The sequence below is a fragment of the Podarcis muralis genome, chromosome 14 (assembly GCF_964188315.1).
Source record: "Podarcis muralis chromosome 14, rPodMur119.hap1.1, whole genome shotgun sequence".
In the NCBI taxonomy this organism is placed as follows: Eukaryota; Metazoa; Chordata; class Lepidosauria; order Squamata; family Lacertidae; genus Podarcis; species Podarcis muralis.
Window position 1 is genome coordinate 39,281,353 of NC_135668.1, and position 15,925 is coordinate 39,297,277.

The following is a 15,925-nucleotide window of genomic DNA, read 5'->3' on the forward strand; positions in this document are numbered from 1 at the left end:
CACACTGACACAGAGCAAGTGTTAACTAATACACCATGTTTCATATGATAGACAGAAACAGAACAGCTGACTTCTAACCTGATCTAGGTCCATTTCGTGCTAGAGCACTGGCAGAGGAAGAGGAGGGTGGGAGCGCACCGCTCCTGGCAGCGTGATCCCAGTGGGGTGCCATTGCGGCTGCTCGCCTACCCGCACTGGGCACCATGCCCCTGCAGGTGGCGTGCCACGCCCCCAGGACATACACCAGCCCCGTCACTGTGCTAGAGGAGAAGGGGGGGGGGGAAACTATGCGAGAAGGTAGCCAAATTCTGCAAACTCCAAAAAAATGCAACCCAAATTAGTCTAAGGTGTTTGCACCTTTCAGTTCCACTGTGGAAGAGAATGACAAAGAAGTTTCTAATATAGCTGTACTACTGTTAAGAAGCATACAGAGCTCAAATAGAGTACACAAAATTAACCAATTTGCATACAGCTGCTTCTTTCCACTAATTTATTCTGCTTCTGCTTTTCACAGTGGAAGATAAAGAGCTCCTCTTTTAGCTCAGGGCAAGGGAGGAAATATACACCACTGCCTCTGATCACTAGAAGGCCTCCAAAACCTCCTACTTGTCTTGTAACGTCTCATCAGACCTACATGGTTGTTGTTTTTTAATTAATCTAAACAGTTACATAGGTAACAGCCCTCCTTTAAAAAGAGAGCCAATATGGCATTACTTTTCAGGCACCAAATTCTTACATGTGTGGTGTGATCATATGCAGAATACAGTATACAGTATTCAGTATACAGTATATTTGGCCCTGTGTATAATCTACTTGAAGCAACAGAGACAAGCAGTAAAATGAGGTGCTAATAAGAGGTCTAAAAGACTACAGAGAGTAGAGAGGATCAAAGTGCAGAGGCGGATTTAGGGCAGTGTGACCCGTTCTGCTGCACTGGGCACCAAGCCTTAGGGTTGTTGCAGGACGCTGCAACTATAGCATAGTGAATTGAACAGAAGGCGAGGGGTGCATGTCCAAAATTTTGGCCTTGTACAGGGTGCCACTGAAATTTGAAAAACCAAAGTCCGCCCCTAGGATCAGCAGCAAACAGGCCCCATGATCAGCACTGATTACCTCAGGGATAGGTGAATCTGTCAATTTGGGTTTATCTAGGTTTCTCATTTTTCCCATCTCCACATTTCCACATCAGATTACAAAGGGGGGGGGGGGTTCCATAAAATTCATCAGCATTTTAGCGCAAATTTCTCCTAATCAACATTTGTTGTTTGTTGTTGTTTAGTCGTTTAGTCGTGTCCGACTCTTCGTGACCCCATGGACCAGAGCACACCAGGCACTTCTGTCTTCCACACAACATAATCAACATAGCTACCTGTTGCTGTTGTTGTTAAAATGCATATAATTTCTGCAAAATTTCAGGGAGCATTTAGAAGTGCTATGCCTCATTTTTGTTTGAAGTCCATTCTATCTCCTTGAGCTTGTACTACCTTGCTGATTCTCTGGATTTGAATGTTATCCAAATACTACAACCCATTAGAAGGTCCTCTCACACTGAACAAGTCTCCCATTCCTGCTCTGAAGAATTGCCTAAATCTCTTTAGATTTTTCTTTCTTTTAGAAAGCACTTGGCACTGGAGATGTTGAATGGGATGTGGGCTTCTTTGTCAAACAGCAATCATGGTGGTTATGAATGAGCTGTTGTTGCTGCCCAGAGAGCAGGATGCTTAGACGCTATTATAATGAGTGCTGTACTCAGACAGAGAGATCGTGTCTCTGGCTGTACTTGCAAAGGAATACTGTTTAGGCACTGCAGAGTCTAAAACCAATCATGGAAAGGAAATTAAATGAGGGGGGCAGGAACAGGGGACTTGGACGATTCTCAGGGATGTTGAAGACACAGGAAAGAGGCAAGTGATACGAAGCTTGTTTCTCAAAGACACACAGAGTAATGAAGCTATTTCCTTATTATAGCTCTTAGGGTCAAGCATGTCTAGGGGTGGGGAGTGGCCCAATATTGTGAGTGTCTACGTGACTCCCATGTTCGCTAGATATAAACATCTGTCTGTCCACAGGGTATGATTTATATAAAATACATTTTCACTATGAAATCCGGGGGGGGGGGGGGGTGGCAGCGAGGCCAGAGACACAGCTCTGTGTGGGAAAAAGAAACTGGAAAATGTTTATAGAGGCATCAAACCAGACAATCCCAGGGATCATTAGCCACGTCTCAGATATTTCTTCTTGGAAAACAGCCAGGCAGAAACCAGAAGATACCAAAAATAGAGTTTAGCTATGATGGGCCATATTACTGAGGCCTCCGTGGTATTTGAGTGCAAACCAAAAGGATGATACAGGCAGGGTCCCAATTATGTAAACCCACATTCTTTGAACAAATCCCATGTATTTTGCCACACGATTGTGTCCTAAGACAATCTGAGGCACTTTAAAACGCATCTAGCTGGTATCATCTTCACTGAAAAAGACTGGGATGCTGGTCTGTTCAAAAGAAGAGTGACGAGGGAGGATTTTTCAACCATTTCCAGCCTGCTCCTTGCTATTCTTTCCAATATTAGAAAATGCAAGTTGGGCAATATTTGCACAGCCCTGTGGTGGTTGTTTTTTTTGTGTGTGTGAAGGGTTATGTTCTGATTCAGGAGCTACATTTCAGCATCCGTGGCAAGTGGAGGTTGCAGTATGTGTACAGTGCAGCTTTGTTCTTCCCCCTGGAGCAAACTTCAGCAGGCAAACTAGATCAGGGAAATAATCATGCATTGAAGAAAGGCTTACACCCCCTCCCACAATGCTGCTTCTCCTATCTAATTTGGGAGCCCCTTTAGCTGCTTTGAACTACAAAAACACATCCAGTATCACTTCAGGTTTAGCATATGCGCACATGTGCACAAGATGGAAAAATGAAGTCATCATACTCTCTCAGTCACCTATGTAACCCCCCCCCCCCAACCTCTGCTCTTTCTTTCTGCCAATAATGGCAAAAAGAAACATTGCCAGGGCAGCTTGATTGCCAGGGCAGCTTCTCACTGGTATAGAAAGTCATAAAAATCTAGCCTTCTCCAATTCATATCACAGAGGCTCAACTTTGCGGGGGGGGGGGGGGGGGCGGAACCAAGAGAGAGACATGCTGCAATCAGTCAGGACTGTTGACAATCATGCTACATTTATGTCTGAAACAAATTTTGCTCAACAAATTTTATCTGAAAAGAGTAACAGAATGTACCCCAAAATCCTAGCTAGCTCTATCCAAAAGCAACCTTTCAGCAAATAATTCACAGTTCAGTTTTCAAGTTTTCAAGTAATTTCATCCACTGAAAGAGCAAACAAGAAGATAGAGATGTATGTTTAAATCCCAAGCAGAATGAGGTTTCTAAATGAGATCATTTTTATTTAATTACACCAGCAAATCACATACTATTGTCTAATCTGACTGTTATGCATTTACAGAGCACTAATGTCCCTGAGGACATCATTTAGCATAACCAAATAAAGCCTGTGTTCATAAGTATGGAAATTAAATTAACTGTACCTGCCTTGGTCTAGTCTGGATAATAGAAATGAAAACCTGAGATGGTTTTGGAACTTGAATGCACTGTCAACTAGACCTAATTGATTTCCACTTGGTGGCTGCAGCGCTATGTACATTTCCATGGAAGTAAGTCCTGTTAAATTCACTGGTGTTTACTTATGAGTAAACATGCATAGGATCAGACTGCACAAAACTAATTAAAAAACAGCAACATCTGCTGTACAAGGTACAGGTTTGAATCAGAGCTAGATGTTACAGGAGATGCATGGCTGCCACCCAAAATATATAATGCACTTCCCCCTCTGGCAGCATCTAGTAATGCAAAAGGCATGGCATGATGTTATTACACTAGACCAGGGGTCAGCAACCCACGGCTCCGGAGCCGCATGTGGCACCTTTGCCGCAGCTCCGAGGTGGATACTAGTGAGGGGAGGAGGCGCATTGTGCGCCCCAACACTCCCCACTGTGGCGGGCGCTGTACTGGCTGTGACGTCGCATGGGGGCGGTGCGTGCGTTAGTCACGCACCGTCCCGACATCACCTTCCCGCCCGCTGTCAGATCGGAGGGCAGCGGCGCGCATGCAATGGTTTTGCGGCTCCCAGTTTTTCCCCCCTTCGGAAACGGGTCCAAGTGGCTCTTTTTGTCTTAAAGGTTGCAGACCCCTGCACTAGACTTTTCCTGATCCCTGCTCTCTACTTCACTGTGGCATCATGTTATCTAGTGTTACCACAAGTTATGGGAGAACTATGAAGAAGAGGTGCAGGGCTGCTGTTTCTGGTGGAAGCCACACAGCTTTCTGTAACTGGAAATAGAGTGATTTGTATGTTTCCAGTCCGTATCAATTTTGCATGTGTCTGGCCACAAGTTTGTTCTAAACTAAACCACTTCAGGGAGGGACGAAGCTGGGCACAACATGGGCTCCTCCGTGTTCTGGGGTGTCCCATGCTCCCTTGGTGGCACAGAAAGCTCATATACTGCAGCTGCTCCCACATTGCCAGTGTAACTTAAGGTGTCCTAAACTGAGAATACACTCACTTAAATTAAAATTATGGGTAGCCTAATTAGGAGGCAAGCAGAAGACTCTTCAGTCTATTGAGCTTATCTCCTACCTTGGTAGCTAAGCAAGAAGCAACACAATTTCCCTTTATAGAATCAGTGTCGACTTGGCCCCTTGCCTGAAAACAAAGACCACCACAGCCAACCACAAATGAATAACCACACCATAGGCCAACCCCAACCTCTCTCACCACCAAAGGAACACAAGTGAACAACAAAGAACCTGCACAAGCAACGCTAACACCAAACCCTACATATAGTAAGTAAAATAGAAACATCGCCACCCAACCTCACCCCTCACCCACCTCCACCTCTTTGCCCCTTTTCTTCCTAATGTCTCAAATGAAACTGATTTGTAAAAATGTTACATGGGGGGGGGGGGAATACGAGAGAGAGAGAGAGAGAGAGAGAGAGAGAGATTGCACACACTTTTGTAAATCAAGAAAATCTTTAATAATAATAATAATAATAACTTGGCCCCTTGCCCTCTGCTCTTACCAGCAGTTAGGTGGTGCTTTTAGTGCAGGCCCACTGAAAGAATTGTAGCATCACAATGATTTGTGTGCAGAGCTGGACCAGGAAGAAAGTTGTATGAGACCAGATTTGAAGGGTGGCCAGGGGCCTGGCCTAGCCCCATAGAAGTCCAGTAAGTGTTGTGTAAAAAGATGTATTTATCAATGACACAACTTTTTAGGCTGCATCCAATGGAGTTTTCTTAAACTAGCCTGTCAAGAGTGCATCTTGAGAAATGTTAGGAACAAGATGTTGAAAGAGAACTAATCATGTGGATTTCAGAGAGGAGATGTCCTGACTCTGGAACAATGCCTGGAAGTTTGCCTTACAAGTGTCTCCTTTTCAAAATAAACAAAAGTATTACCCTTCTGATACTGCATTCTCATGCTTTTAAAAGTCGTGGGTGTGACTCCTCCAAGCACAGCTGCATTTTCTAAGAAGTAAAGTGGGAAAGTATACCTTACTGGCTTACCCTTGCTTCTGAAAAACAACACCATAGTTGCTGGAAATGAGCTGTTTGATGGGAGTGGTAGGCTGACCCAGAAAGATGGTTTGAAGTACAGATGGAAAGGCCCCGAACACACTGCAGCAGGGAAGACATAAAGTAGTCCAGAAAGGAGGTCTCTAGAGCACAGACAACAGAGCCAGGCTACCCAAGTCCAAGAACAGCTATACCTGGGAAGCCACAAGTACTGTATTCTCATAATATGAGCCTGTTCCTTCAAGGACACTGCAATCCCAGTCAGGCCATTCACCTAGTTCCCAAACCACCCACCTGCAGCACCTGTCTTATTAGCCTCAGCTTATTGCCCCTACTCAATCATTGCTGCCAGACATCAATCCAACACTTTTGCAGCCTCTTCTGATTCAGATGGAATGGAGAGACAGAGCTGTGTGTTATTGGGATATTAGCGCCTTAACACTCACTTAGTTATCAGAGCTTCTTGTATGGAAATCTTGATGTGGGAGTCAGGGGATCTGACATGGATCTTAAAGGAAGACTTTTCCAAATGGTCGATGCAAGAGGAATCAGGGGCTTATCAACAAAGTATCATGACATATGGGAAACCCATCAACAATTAGTTTTTAATGTAGAAGGCACAGCAGATTAAAAAATTCCAAAACAAGAAGGTGGGCCCCCTGAAATACTTTTGTCAGAGTGACAACACTGAACAATAGGTTGAGATGCTAATGATTACTGGCAATGCCACTGGTGATTGTGCAGAGCTTATACAAAGTCACAAGAAAAGAAAAGAAAAAAGAGTGTTTGCAATGGTTACAGGGATGCTGTTTGTTAAGTTCAGGGTTATTATAAATGTTGCAACAAAGCCAAAAGGAAATCATAAATGGGCAAAACAACCAGCCTTTAATGCAAAAATATTATATAACAGAGATGTAGATGAGGAGTAAACATGCAAGTTTGCAAGAGACACGTAGCAGCTATAACAATATAACAACAATTGTCTGGGACAAGAGAGAAGATATGATAACCATCTTCAAATATCTAAAAGGCTAGAGGATGGAGCAAAAAAAAATTCTCCTGCTCCAGAGGGTAGGACCAATGGATTTGAGTTACAAGAAAGGAGATTCCAACTAAAGATCAGGAAGAACTTTCTGATAGTAAGAGCTGTTTGACAGCAGAACAGACTCCCAAGAGATGGCCATCTGTCATGTACGATCTAGTTGAAATTCCTGCAATTCTATGATTCTATTATTCAAATGCAGTGTGCAGATACAATATCTTTAGAAAACTCAGGAACTTGTCTACTGCAAATCAAAGTGGAACTACACTTTAAAGAGTATATTTCATATCTTGAGAATATATAGCTCATTCCTAATCAGTGTTTTTGACTTCTAGAAATACATGTAAACCTTCAAGTTAGAAGGGATAAATTTTGGCTCTTTTCTGCTTTTACAATCTCATCTCTTGATTGCCTTTTATAATTGTAAGGGTTTTTGAAAGGTTTTAAAAGGTGAGGGTCCCAAAAAATTGTGGAGCCTTCTAACCCATTGCATCCTAAGATGTACATGTAGATCTATATCAGCTTCCCAGCCTCTAAAACAAGTTTTGCCCATTCTGCCTATATATATATATATATATATATATATATATATATTTGCTTTCGTAGATTTTCACGGGTACAGGAATGCAGGTTTTGGTGTCCTCGGGTGTCTTCCCGTGTAAAAGTTGGGGTGTCTAGGCGACGTTTCGACGAGGTCTCACTCGTCATCTTCAGGCTGGTGCTTTCGGCTTCTTGTTACTGGAACAGAGCAGGATCTCAGTGTTTGAGTTCCTATAAATACTGTTGAGGAGGTGTGTTGTATAGCCTCCTCTCTGCCCAGAACATTGGAGGCTATACAACACACCTCCTCAACAGTATTTATAGGAACTCAAACACTGAGATCCTGCTCTGTTCCAGTAACAAGAAGCCGAAAGCACCAGCCTGAAGATGACGAGTGAGACCTCGTTGAAACGTCGCCTAGACACCCCAACTTTTACACGGGAAGACACCCGAGGACACCAAAACCTGCATATATATATATATATATATATAATTCCCACCCTAACTGAAGCCCATGCTGGTTTCAACTGTGTGCAGAGCAGATAGCAGAGACTTTAGTTAGAGGTGTGTTTGTTGGAGTGCTGCATGGTAGGGGTTACCCCACCGCATTATAATATCTTCATACACAGGGAAGATTACTCACATTCTTATTGTTAATACAGGAAACTGTTTCACTTCAGGTCAGACAAATTGTCCATCCAGGCCAATATTACGTACTCTATCTGCTCGCAGCTCTCCAGGTTGTTGGGTTGGAAAGGGCAAATCTGTCAAGTTTGATTTCATAATTTTCTCATTTTTCTAATATTAAGCTCAGTTTTCTGCATGTCCATATCACTTGCATTTTTAAAAAGTTCTCATGAAAATTCATCAGTGGATTTCTTCTATTATGCCCATTTTGCAAGCACTTTTCACGCCCGTAATACATCTTTATATGTTATTTTCACTATTATATGGATTTTGATGCACACTTTACCCTAATATATGCATTTTACACACATTACTTGGCTGGACACCTGCACTGTAAAAGGAAGGAAAGAAAAGTGCAATTTTTTGAAGAATGGCTACATTTTTATTCTCGTATTATCTCAGAAAATTTGAATTGGTTAGGTTCGCTTTTAAATGCAAACTGAACTGAATTTCTACCCCATTCATAGTCTCAGAGATATCTCCCATTATTTGCTACATGGTCCCTTCTAAACATATGGAATCAGTTTGACAAAAACAAATTTTGGATGCTTTAAAATTCTAGTTTAAGTGGTTGACCAACAATTCCACTGTACAGGAGCATTTTATAAAACAAAACTCTGATTTTGGTTCTAGAAATGTTTCCCTTCAAGTGCAGCCATTTGTACGGCAAGAAAATTCTACCTCATACCAGCAGGAAGCTAGGATGTTGCGCTGACACAGTGGTGCTTATGAATCCTAGAGGGAGAGGAAGGAAAAGGATGAAAACAGGAAATCTACCAATGAAAAGAAAATAAGGAAAAAATGTAGACCTTTTCAGCAAATGCTAATCCAGTGTAAAGTATTTCCTTTTAAATAGCCACCATGGATATAGCTACATGCATAAAAGATAAATGCACAATGTAAATACAAAAGTCAAGTATAAAACACTATAATAATTATAATGGCAACAGCAACCATCTCTTCTTAAAAAAAATACCTGCATGTATAGTGGTAATATTCATAAAGATCAAGCGTGATGGTTTTTCTAACAAATTGTGATACACTACATCAGTCAGTGAGTCTGTTTATTAATGAGTAGCGTTTTATTTTTTTAATTTTATATATATATAATATTTATTAAAGATTTTAGACATTATCACCAATCACATATAGACCCATCCCCAAAATACAATAGACAAAAAGAAAAGAAAAAAGAAACAGACAAAAATGACATACAACGTCAAAATCAACTTCTTGATAACCATACTTTCTTCACCTTTTTGGACTTCCTCACGTCCCTCGTTCCAAATTTATAAAGTTCTAGACAGCAAATTATCCCCTTTTTTTCAATTCTTATTTTGTATTTTTCCAATATTATGTCTCTAGTATAAATTACTTTAACCAAAAGCTTAAATATATAATTTAGACACAATATTAACCCAAAATTTAATTTTTTCTCAAATTTCACCTGTTCTCATATTCCTTTCAACTAGCTTACTGGTGCCATGTTGTTTTCGTTCTTGCATCTTTCTTAACATTCATACAGTTTACAATGTTTTTGTAGGTAGTCCTTGAATTTCTTCCAATCCTCTTCCACTGCTTCTTCTCCCAGGTCGCGGATTCTGCCAGTCATTTCTGCTAATTCCATATAGTCTATGAGTAGTGTTTTAATCCTGATCTTCCACAGGAACTCAGAACACCAGACTCCCTTTCCCATCTTTAAAACAACACACTTTTGTGATATTTATGTTAATCTCTTTGTCCTAACTTGCGAAGAAGTACGAGTTAAGAAATCTGGGAGCACACAAGATTTTTCAGAAGGGACTAGAAATGGTTGGCTTCTCAAGCCTTTCACATTCATGCTAATGAACTAATGCCCTTTTGCCTTTTGTTTCCCCACAGTGCAGTTTGACATGATGCGAGCCTGTAACATGATTGCCACGGTGGCTCTGACAGCTGGCCAACTCCTCTTTGTGTTGGGATTGGTAGAACTGCCCATTATCTCCCAGGATACCCAGTGGTGGGAAGAAGCCATAGCCGCGGTGTTTCAGCTTGCCAGTAAGTAATTTCTTTTTTTCAAGTGCTAACTTATTAGAGTGAAATTTAACAATAAAATGTTCACAGTTCCACTCTCTTTTATTCCCTGTGCACACTCAGTCCATATAGCTTGAATTCACAAGTACCTAGGCTCAAACCCACACAAAACCCTCCCTCCCACTACGTCTATTGCTGTTTCAATGCTCTGTAATATGGCTGAGCAAGTGCTGGTGCCATTATCAGTGAAAAGCAAAAACACTACTGCCACCCCAGTGCCTGAGCCTGTCTGTGGACTTCTTGTTCATTTCTTTTTAAAAATAGCATTGGTTGTGCACTCAATCCAGTTGCACTAAATCTTCTCACTGCCCCACATTATAAAGACCAAGTAGGTACATGTGAAACGGTGTCACTGAACTTTTAAAAATACTCAGATCTGTGCAAGCATGGTAAATCCAACTCAATCCTGATGCTTTCTTGGCATCTGGAGATCCTAGCTCTAGGCTACGATTTCTGCATTAAGAGCTACTTGTGAGCCTCCTCCTTGAGGTGGATGCAGCTCTTTTCACGTTAACTCTTGCTCAGATCTCTCCTTTAATACTTCTTAGTCTGAAAGCGTTGAGTTAATAATTTGGTAGAGGAGTTGAATTTAAAAGAGAGATATATAATGAAGATGGTCCCTGAAAACTGTATGATCTATGGGGAATCATGTTAATCAGTTGAGTAAAAATTTAATTTGTGTAAGTTTGTGTTGATTAAGGAGGGTTGTTATGCAATCTTCTCAGCTTCCCCAGGTAAGCTCAACCAACCAGACCCCCCAGAGCAGATTTTGGGGGCATGCAGGAGAGAGGAGAGAAACTGGATGCCCTGTTGTCCAAGTTCAAAGAGGGAGACATCATTAGATGTTGGCCCTAGTCATTTAGGACTAAGAAAAAGGTGCTTTTCTCACTTACTATAGGTGTTAAATCAGTGATAGACAAAGATAGGAAGATAATGCTTATTACTAATTACTGTGTTCATGAATTGCCATTATGATTTTCTCTTATCTATTGAACCTTTACATAGGAGTTATATGGGCTGACTCTTGCAATTTCATAGCTTTTCCACCCTGCTGTGTTCAATTTTTTTCCTATGTGTCCGTCTATAAAGCAAAAATAAACATCATGCATCTGGTGAGCTCTAGTCCCCCAAAGTGGATACCACAATTAATCTAAGACACGAAAAGATGCCTTTCCTTTTTCCTCTAACAATTCTACAGGCATTCCTTCCACACTTCAACCACTTCAAATGGTTACAGCCTAGTGTTATCTATGGTGTGTGTGTGTGTGCATTTTAAAATTTGATTTCTGACCCCTCCCAACTGCAGTAGAAAGCAACTGTAGCAGCATTTTCTTTAAGCGGAGTACAAACAACCATTTTCAGAACTTGTGTGTGTTTAATGAAAAAGCATCCTGTTTGCATGTTATAAGGACACAAAAAGTTGCCTTATACCAGGTTAGACTCTCCTTTAATCTAGCCCACTACTGTCTGACTGGCAGCAACTCTCCAGGGTCTCAGTCTTTTCTATCAGATTCTATCTTGCCCTTTTAACTTGAGATACCAGGGGTTGAATCTGGTACCTTCTGCAGGCAAAGCAGGATAATTTCTGGATTGTATTGTGGTTTGTGTCTTAAGTAGGTGCTTCATTCATTTGCTTTTGTAAACCACATGGTAAGGAAAGCTTTCCTAACAGGCAGGATATACATTAAATAAAGAAATCCCTGTGCTCATCATATGATGAATGAGGAGGGGGTAATTTACACTGCCACCAGTGTGCTGGGCTTTTTTGTTGCTGTCACAAAAATCAGAGGGGAGTGGGGAACAGAATAAAAATGCTGGGCGCTGCATCGTCGCTATTTCCTAAATTAATTTAATAAAATATTTTACTATAAACCAATCAGATAAAAATATATAAGTAGATAAAAATATACATAATAATTTATATATTGTTTTGATTTGTGAGTCGCTTTATTTGGTCCATTCCAAACTGACTTACAACCAACTAAACAAATAAGACACCCAACAGCATAACAGAAAAAAGAGAAGCCGCAAAACCAAAATTAAACCTTCCCCAAGGGCCAAACTGATACTCAGTTATAGCCCAAGCCCAAATTATGCTGAAATAACAGCATCTTGATTTGGTGGCAGGCAGGCAGGGAAATGACTAGATATTACAGGGCAAACAATTCCAGAAAGTGAGTACCACCACCAAGAAGACCCTGTTCTGTGTAGCTATCTGCCATCATATTATTATTATTAATTATTATTATTATTATTATTATTATTATTATTATTATTATTAAAACTGTTAGCTACCTTATACAAGGCAGCCTCTAGGCAACTTCTCAGCTATCTTAACCAGCAGCAGGACACAGAGAAGAGCGCACAATGAAGATTTAAGTGTGAAAGTTCGTAGGGGAGAAGGCAGTCCTTAAATATACTCAGGTCCTCAAAACCAGCACTTTGGGCTGGTGTCAGGAAATGATTGGCAGCCAGTGATGATGATACTATTCATTTTTCTATGATCAAAATGGTGACTGCTTGTAAATTATACGGGACAGTATGCTTAGCACAATGGTGCACAGAAGACAAGCCAGTGGCAGAGAAAGGTGAGGGCCAGGAGACACCATAAACTACCGTATTTGTCGCCCCATAGGACGCACTGGCCCATAGGACGCACCTAGTTTTGGAGGGGGGGAATAAAGGGGGGGGGAATTATTATTATTTTTTCCCAGGCGCGGGGCCCCCAGAACAGGCAGCTCTCCACAAGCCTTGGGAGACCGGTGCGACTTCCCGCCGGGCTCCCATGCCTTGCGGATATCTGCCAGCCTCCAAACCAGGTCAGCTTGTGGGGCTGGCGGCGGGGAGAAGCGCGCTTCTCCCTGCCGCCAGCCTCCAAACCAGGTCGGGGAACCGAAGCCCGGGGCGTGCCCCTGGCTTCAACATGCAGGCTGCTATCCGCAAGCCTAAGGAGCCCAACGGGAACTCCCGCGGGCTCCCAAGGCTTGCGGAGAGCTTCCTGAAGCCTGGAGAGCGAGAGGGGTCGGTGCGCACTGCATTCGCCCCATAGGACGGCTGCATTCGCCCCATAGGACGCACACACATTTCCCATTCATTTTTGGAGGGGAAAAAGTGCGTCCTATAGGGTGAAAAATACGGTATATACAGGAAGCACAGGACAGCAAAGGATAGATCCAAAACCCAAAATTCCACCCCTGAGGTTTAGGATACATAACAGTGGTTCTCCAATCTGTGCAAGCCGCCTACTATTCTGGATAAGTTAAACTGCTTGGAAACCTTTCAGCTATTCCCAAACCTCATCCCCCACACTCCCTTTAAAAGCAGCCTGAAGCTCTCTTCCCCATTGCTCCATCCTCCTGCTGTCCAAACTACCCTCCTCCTTTTTTTTTCCATGAAAAGGAAATGCATTCTGGCCCTGTTTAGATTTGTTGTTTCATTGACAAACAGTACAGAGGACAGCCGTGTGCCTTTCTTCTATCAAGGCTGCTAATTTTAGATTAGGCTGCTTTCCCCCTCTGTGCTACAGTCTGTTTTAAACACAGTCAGAGAGAGACTGAAGGGCGCCAGGATATCCCGGCACAGGAGAAGGAAATGCCTGCTGTTACCTGTTATGCAAGCTGAACCTTGAAATCCTCAGTACTGGGAGGGAAAAGGAGAGAGAGAGAGAGGAGCCAGAATCAGAATGTTCAATGCAAGGCTGCTAAGACAGACTCAAACAAGCACTGCAATTTTGATTCTTGAGCTCAAGGTGTGAAAAGCACAATTTGGCAGCCAATAGAGTTGGGAATATCAAACTGCACTACTCCAATGCCTCTGTTTTGCAAAGATGATGCAATTTGTCCCATGAGAGGATGGAAAGAGGAGGAACATAATGCCGGCCATCAGATGCACCAATCTCCACTAGATGGGCTTCTATATTATCTACCTATTCATGATGCTTAAAAATAAATAAATGTTCCCATTCAGGAAGGAATTGATTTTGTTATTTATAACAATAGCAGAAAGAAGATGAAAGCTACAAGTAGAAAAACTGTAAAATAGTAATAAAAAAGATTTTCCACAATAGTCTTGTAATAAGTTACATGAAACACTTTAAAAAGTCTCATTAGCTTAACATAAGCCTGCACTGAAAATAAATTATTCTAGACATTCAGACGATTTGGCTGACAAATGTTGGTGCAGAACACATTTGGATACAGAGCAAAGGAGGGATGAAACCTCTGGTATGTTCATCTCAAATTCGGCCTCTTGGCATTCATTTTCTCTGTTCAGATGGGACAGATGTTGGAAGGTTAGTTTGTTTGTACAGTGGCCACATGCAGGATAGAGTTCCCTGACTGAACAGAGGAAAAACTAATGTGTTCCTTATGCTGGATAGATTAAATGGATTTTAACAAAAGCTTTAATTGTTGAGTTAAATAACCAGAACTAAAAGTTCTGGGTTAGCATATTAGCTTGCTCTTGATCTAAGGGAAGCAATATAAGGCCCACAGTCATGTCTGGCCCACACTGTCCAATGCATCATACACCATGATGCACAACAGACAAGCATATGTGCTGCCTTGGTCTGCAACTTCTATTTCTATTTTGACAGGGGACGGCTGTCTGAAATAGCATGCAGTCTAAAAGGCAAACAGTGTTAAGAACTTCTGAGAAAGAAGTATTTATGAAGGCTTCAATATTATTCACAGGATTAGCTTATCTTTGTTATTGGACACCAGGCTGGTATTTCACGGAACGCGCCCCACTGATTCTTCAATATTTTCTATCATAATCTCTAGCTTGGAGGTCCAACAATTTGCATGCGAAAAACTGGAGTAACAATTCAGAAGACCCTTTGTGAATTAGCCATTCCCTGCTCTCCATGCTTTAGCTTTTTCTTTTATAGGGACGTGGGTGGCACTGTGGGTTAAACCACAGAGCCTAGGACTTGCCGATCAGAAGGTCGGCGGTTCGAATCCTTGCAACGGGGTGAGCTCCCGTTGCTCGGTCCCTGCTCCTGCCAACCTAGCAGTTCGAAAGCACGTCAAAGTGCAAGTAGATAAATAGGTACCGCTCTGGCAGGAAGGTAAACGCCGTTTCCGTGGACTGCTCTGGTTCGCCAGAAGCGGCTTAGTCATGCTGGCCAGATGACCTGTACGCCAGCTCCCTCGGCCAATAAAGCGAGATGAGCAACACAACCCCAGAGTCGGTCACGACTGGACCTAATGGTCAGGGGTCCCTTTACCTTTATGGTAATTTTGATGGATGCCATTCAGGGAGGACTGACAGAGAGGGAGTGTGATTATTCCTCAGGGGCACCTATATTATGCATTATATAAAGTAATCACAAAAATACTCTTAAATGTTATTGCTTTTGCCATTTAAACTTAAATATATCACTTACAAGATGGCGTCGTCGTTAGTAGTAGCGTCGACTTGAACTCCGCATCAGTTGATGCTGTTTTTATTATTTTTATCAGTTTCTACTAGCTTTTTTATCAGTTTTTATTAGCTTTTATCAGCCTCAGTTCTTTATTTTTGTTAGTTGGCAGCTATTAATTTACAAAGCTTAGGTCAAGGGCCTGAGTTACAGAAAGTCTAGAAAGCCCTAATTAGCTCCAGCCCAGCAGGAGTGGAGATTAGACGCCCTATCGTGGGTAGACGCCGAGCTTCCTGATTTACAGCAGAAGCTGCTCTGATTTACAGCGGCTCTATCCCTGGAAAATGACTAGGAAAAAGAAACGACCGGCCTCATCTCCAGAAGGGAGCCCACAGAAGAGAAAGCAGAGCAAAATGGATGATTTTGTAAAAGCACAGAACTCAGAACCTACCACACCAAACAGAACTCATTCCCAGGTAGGTGGGGATGCTTTATTGGGCGGAGATCGCCCAGGGGAGAATGCTGAGATGAGCGCTCATGAATTATCCCATGAACTACCATCTGAGGGGGCACCGCTCTATGCAGAAATACTCGCGGACCACTGTCTGCTGACTGCAAGAACAGTGGAGGAAA

General features: G+C 42.2%; 2 protein-coding genes across 4 annotated transcripts in view; one reads left to right on the plus strand and one right to left on the minus strand.

The window, feature by feature from the left end:
• IFT140 (intraflagellar transport 140) overlaps positions 1–15,925 on the minus strand; it is an 87,784-nt gene that overhangs the window by 24,740 nt on the left and 47,119 nt on the right. The window lies entirely within an intron of this gene.
• Positions 1–15,925, plus strand: part of TMEM204 (transmembrane protein 204) — a 39,932-nt gene that overhangs the window by 5,704 nt on the left and 18,303 nt on the right. Inside the window, exon 2 of the mRNA XM_028706296.2 lies at positions 9,739–9,894. Coding sequence (XP_028562129.1) covers positions 9,739–9,894 — 156 coding nt within the window. The remainder of the gene's footprint in view (positions 1–9,738; positions 9,895–15,925) is intronic.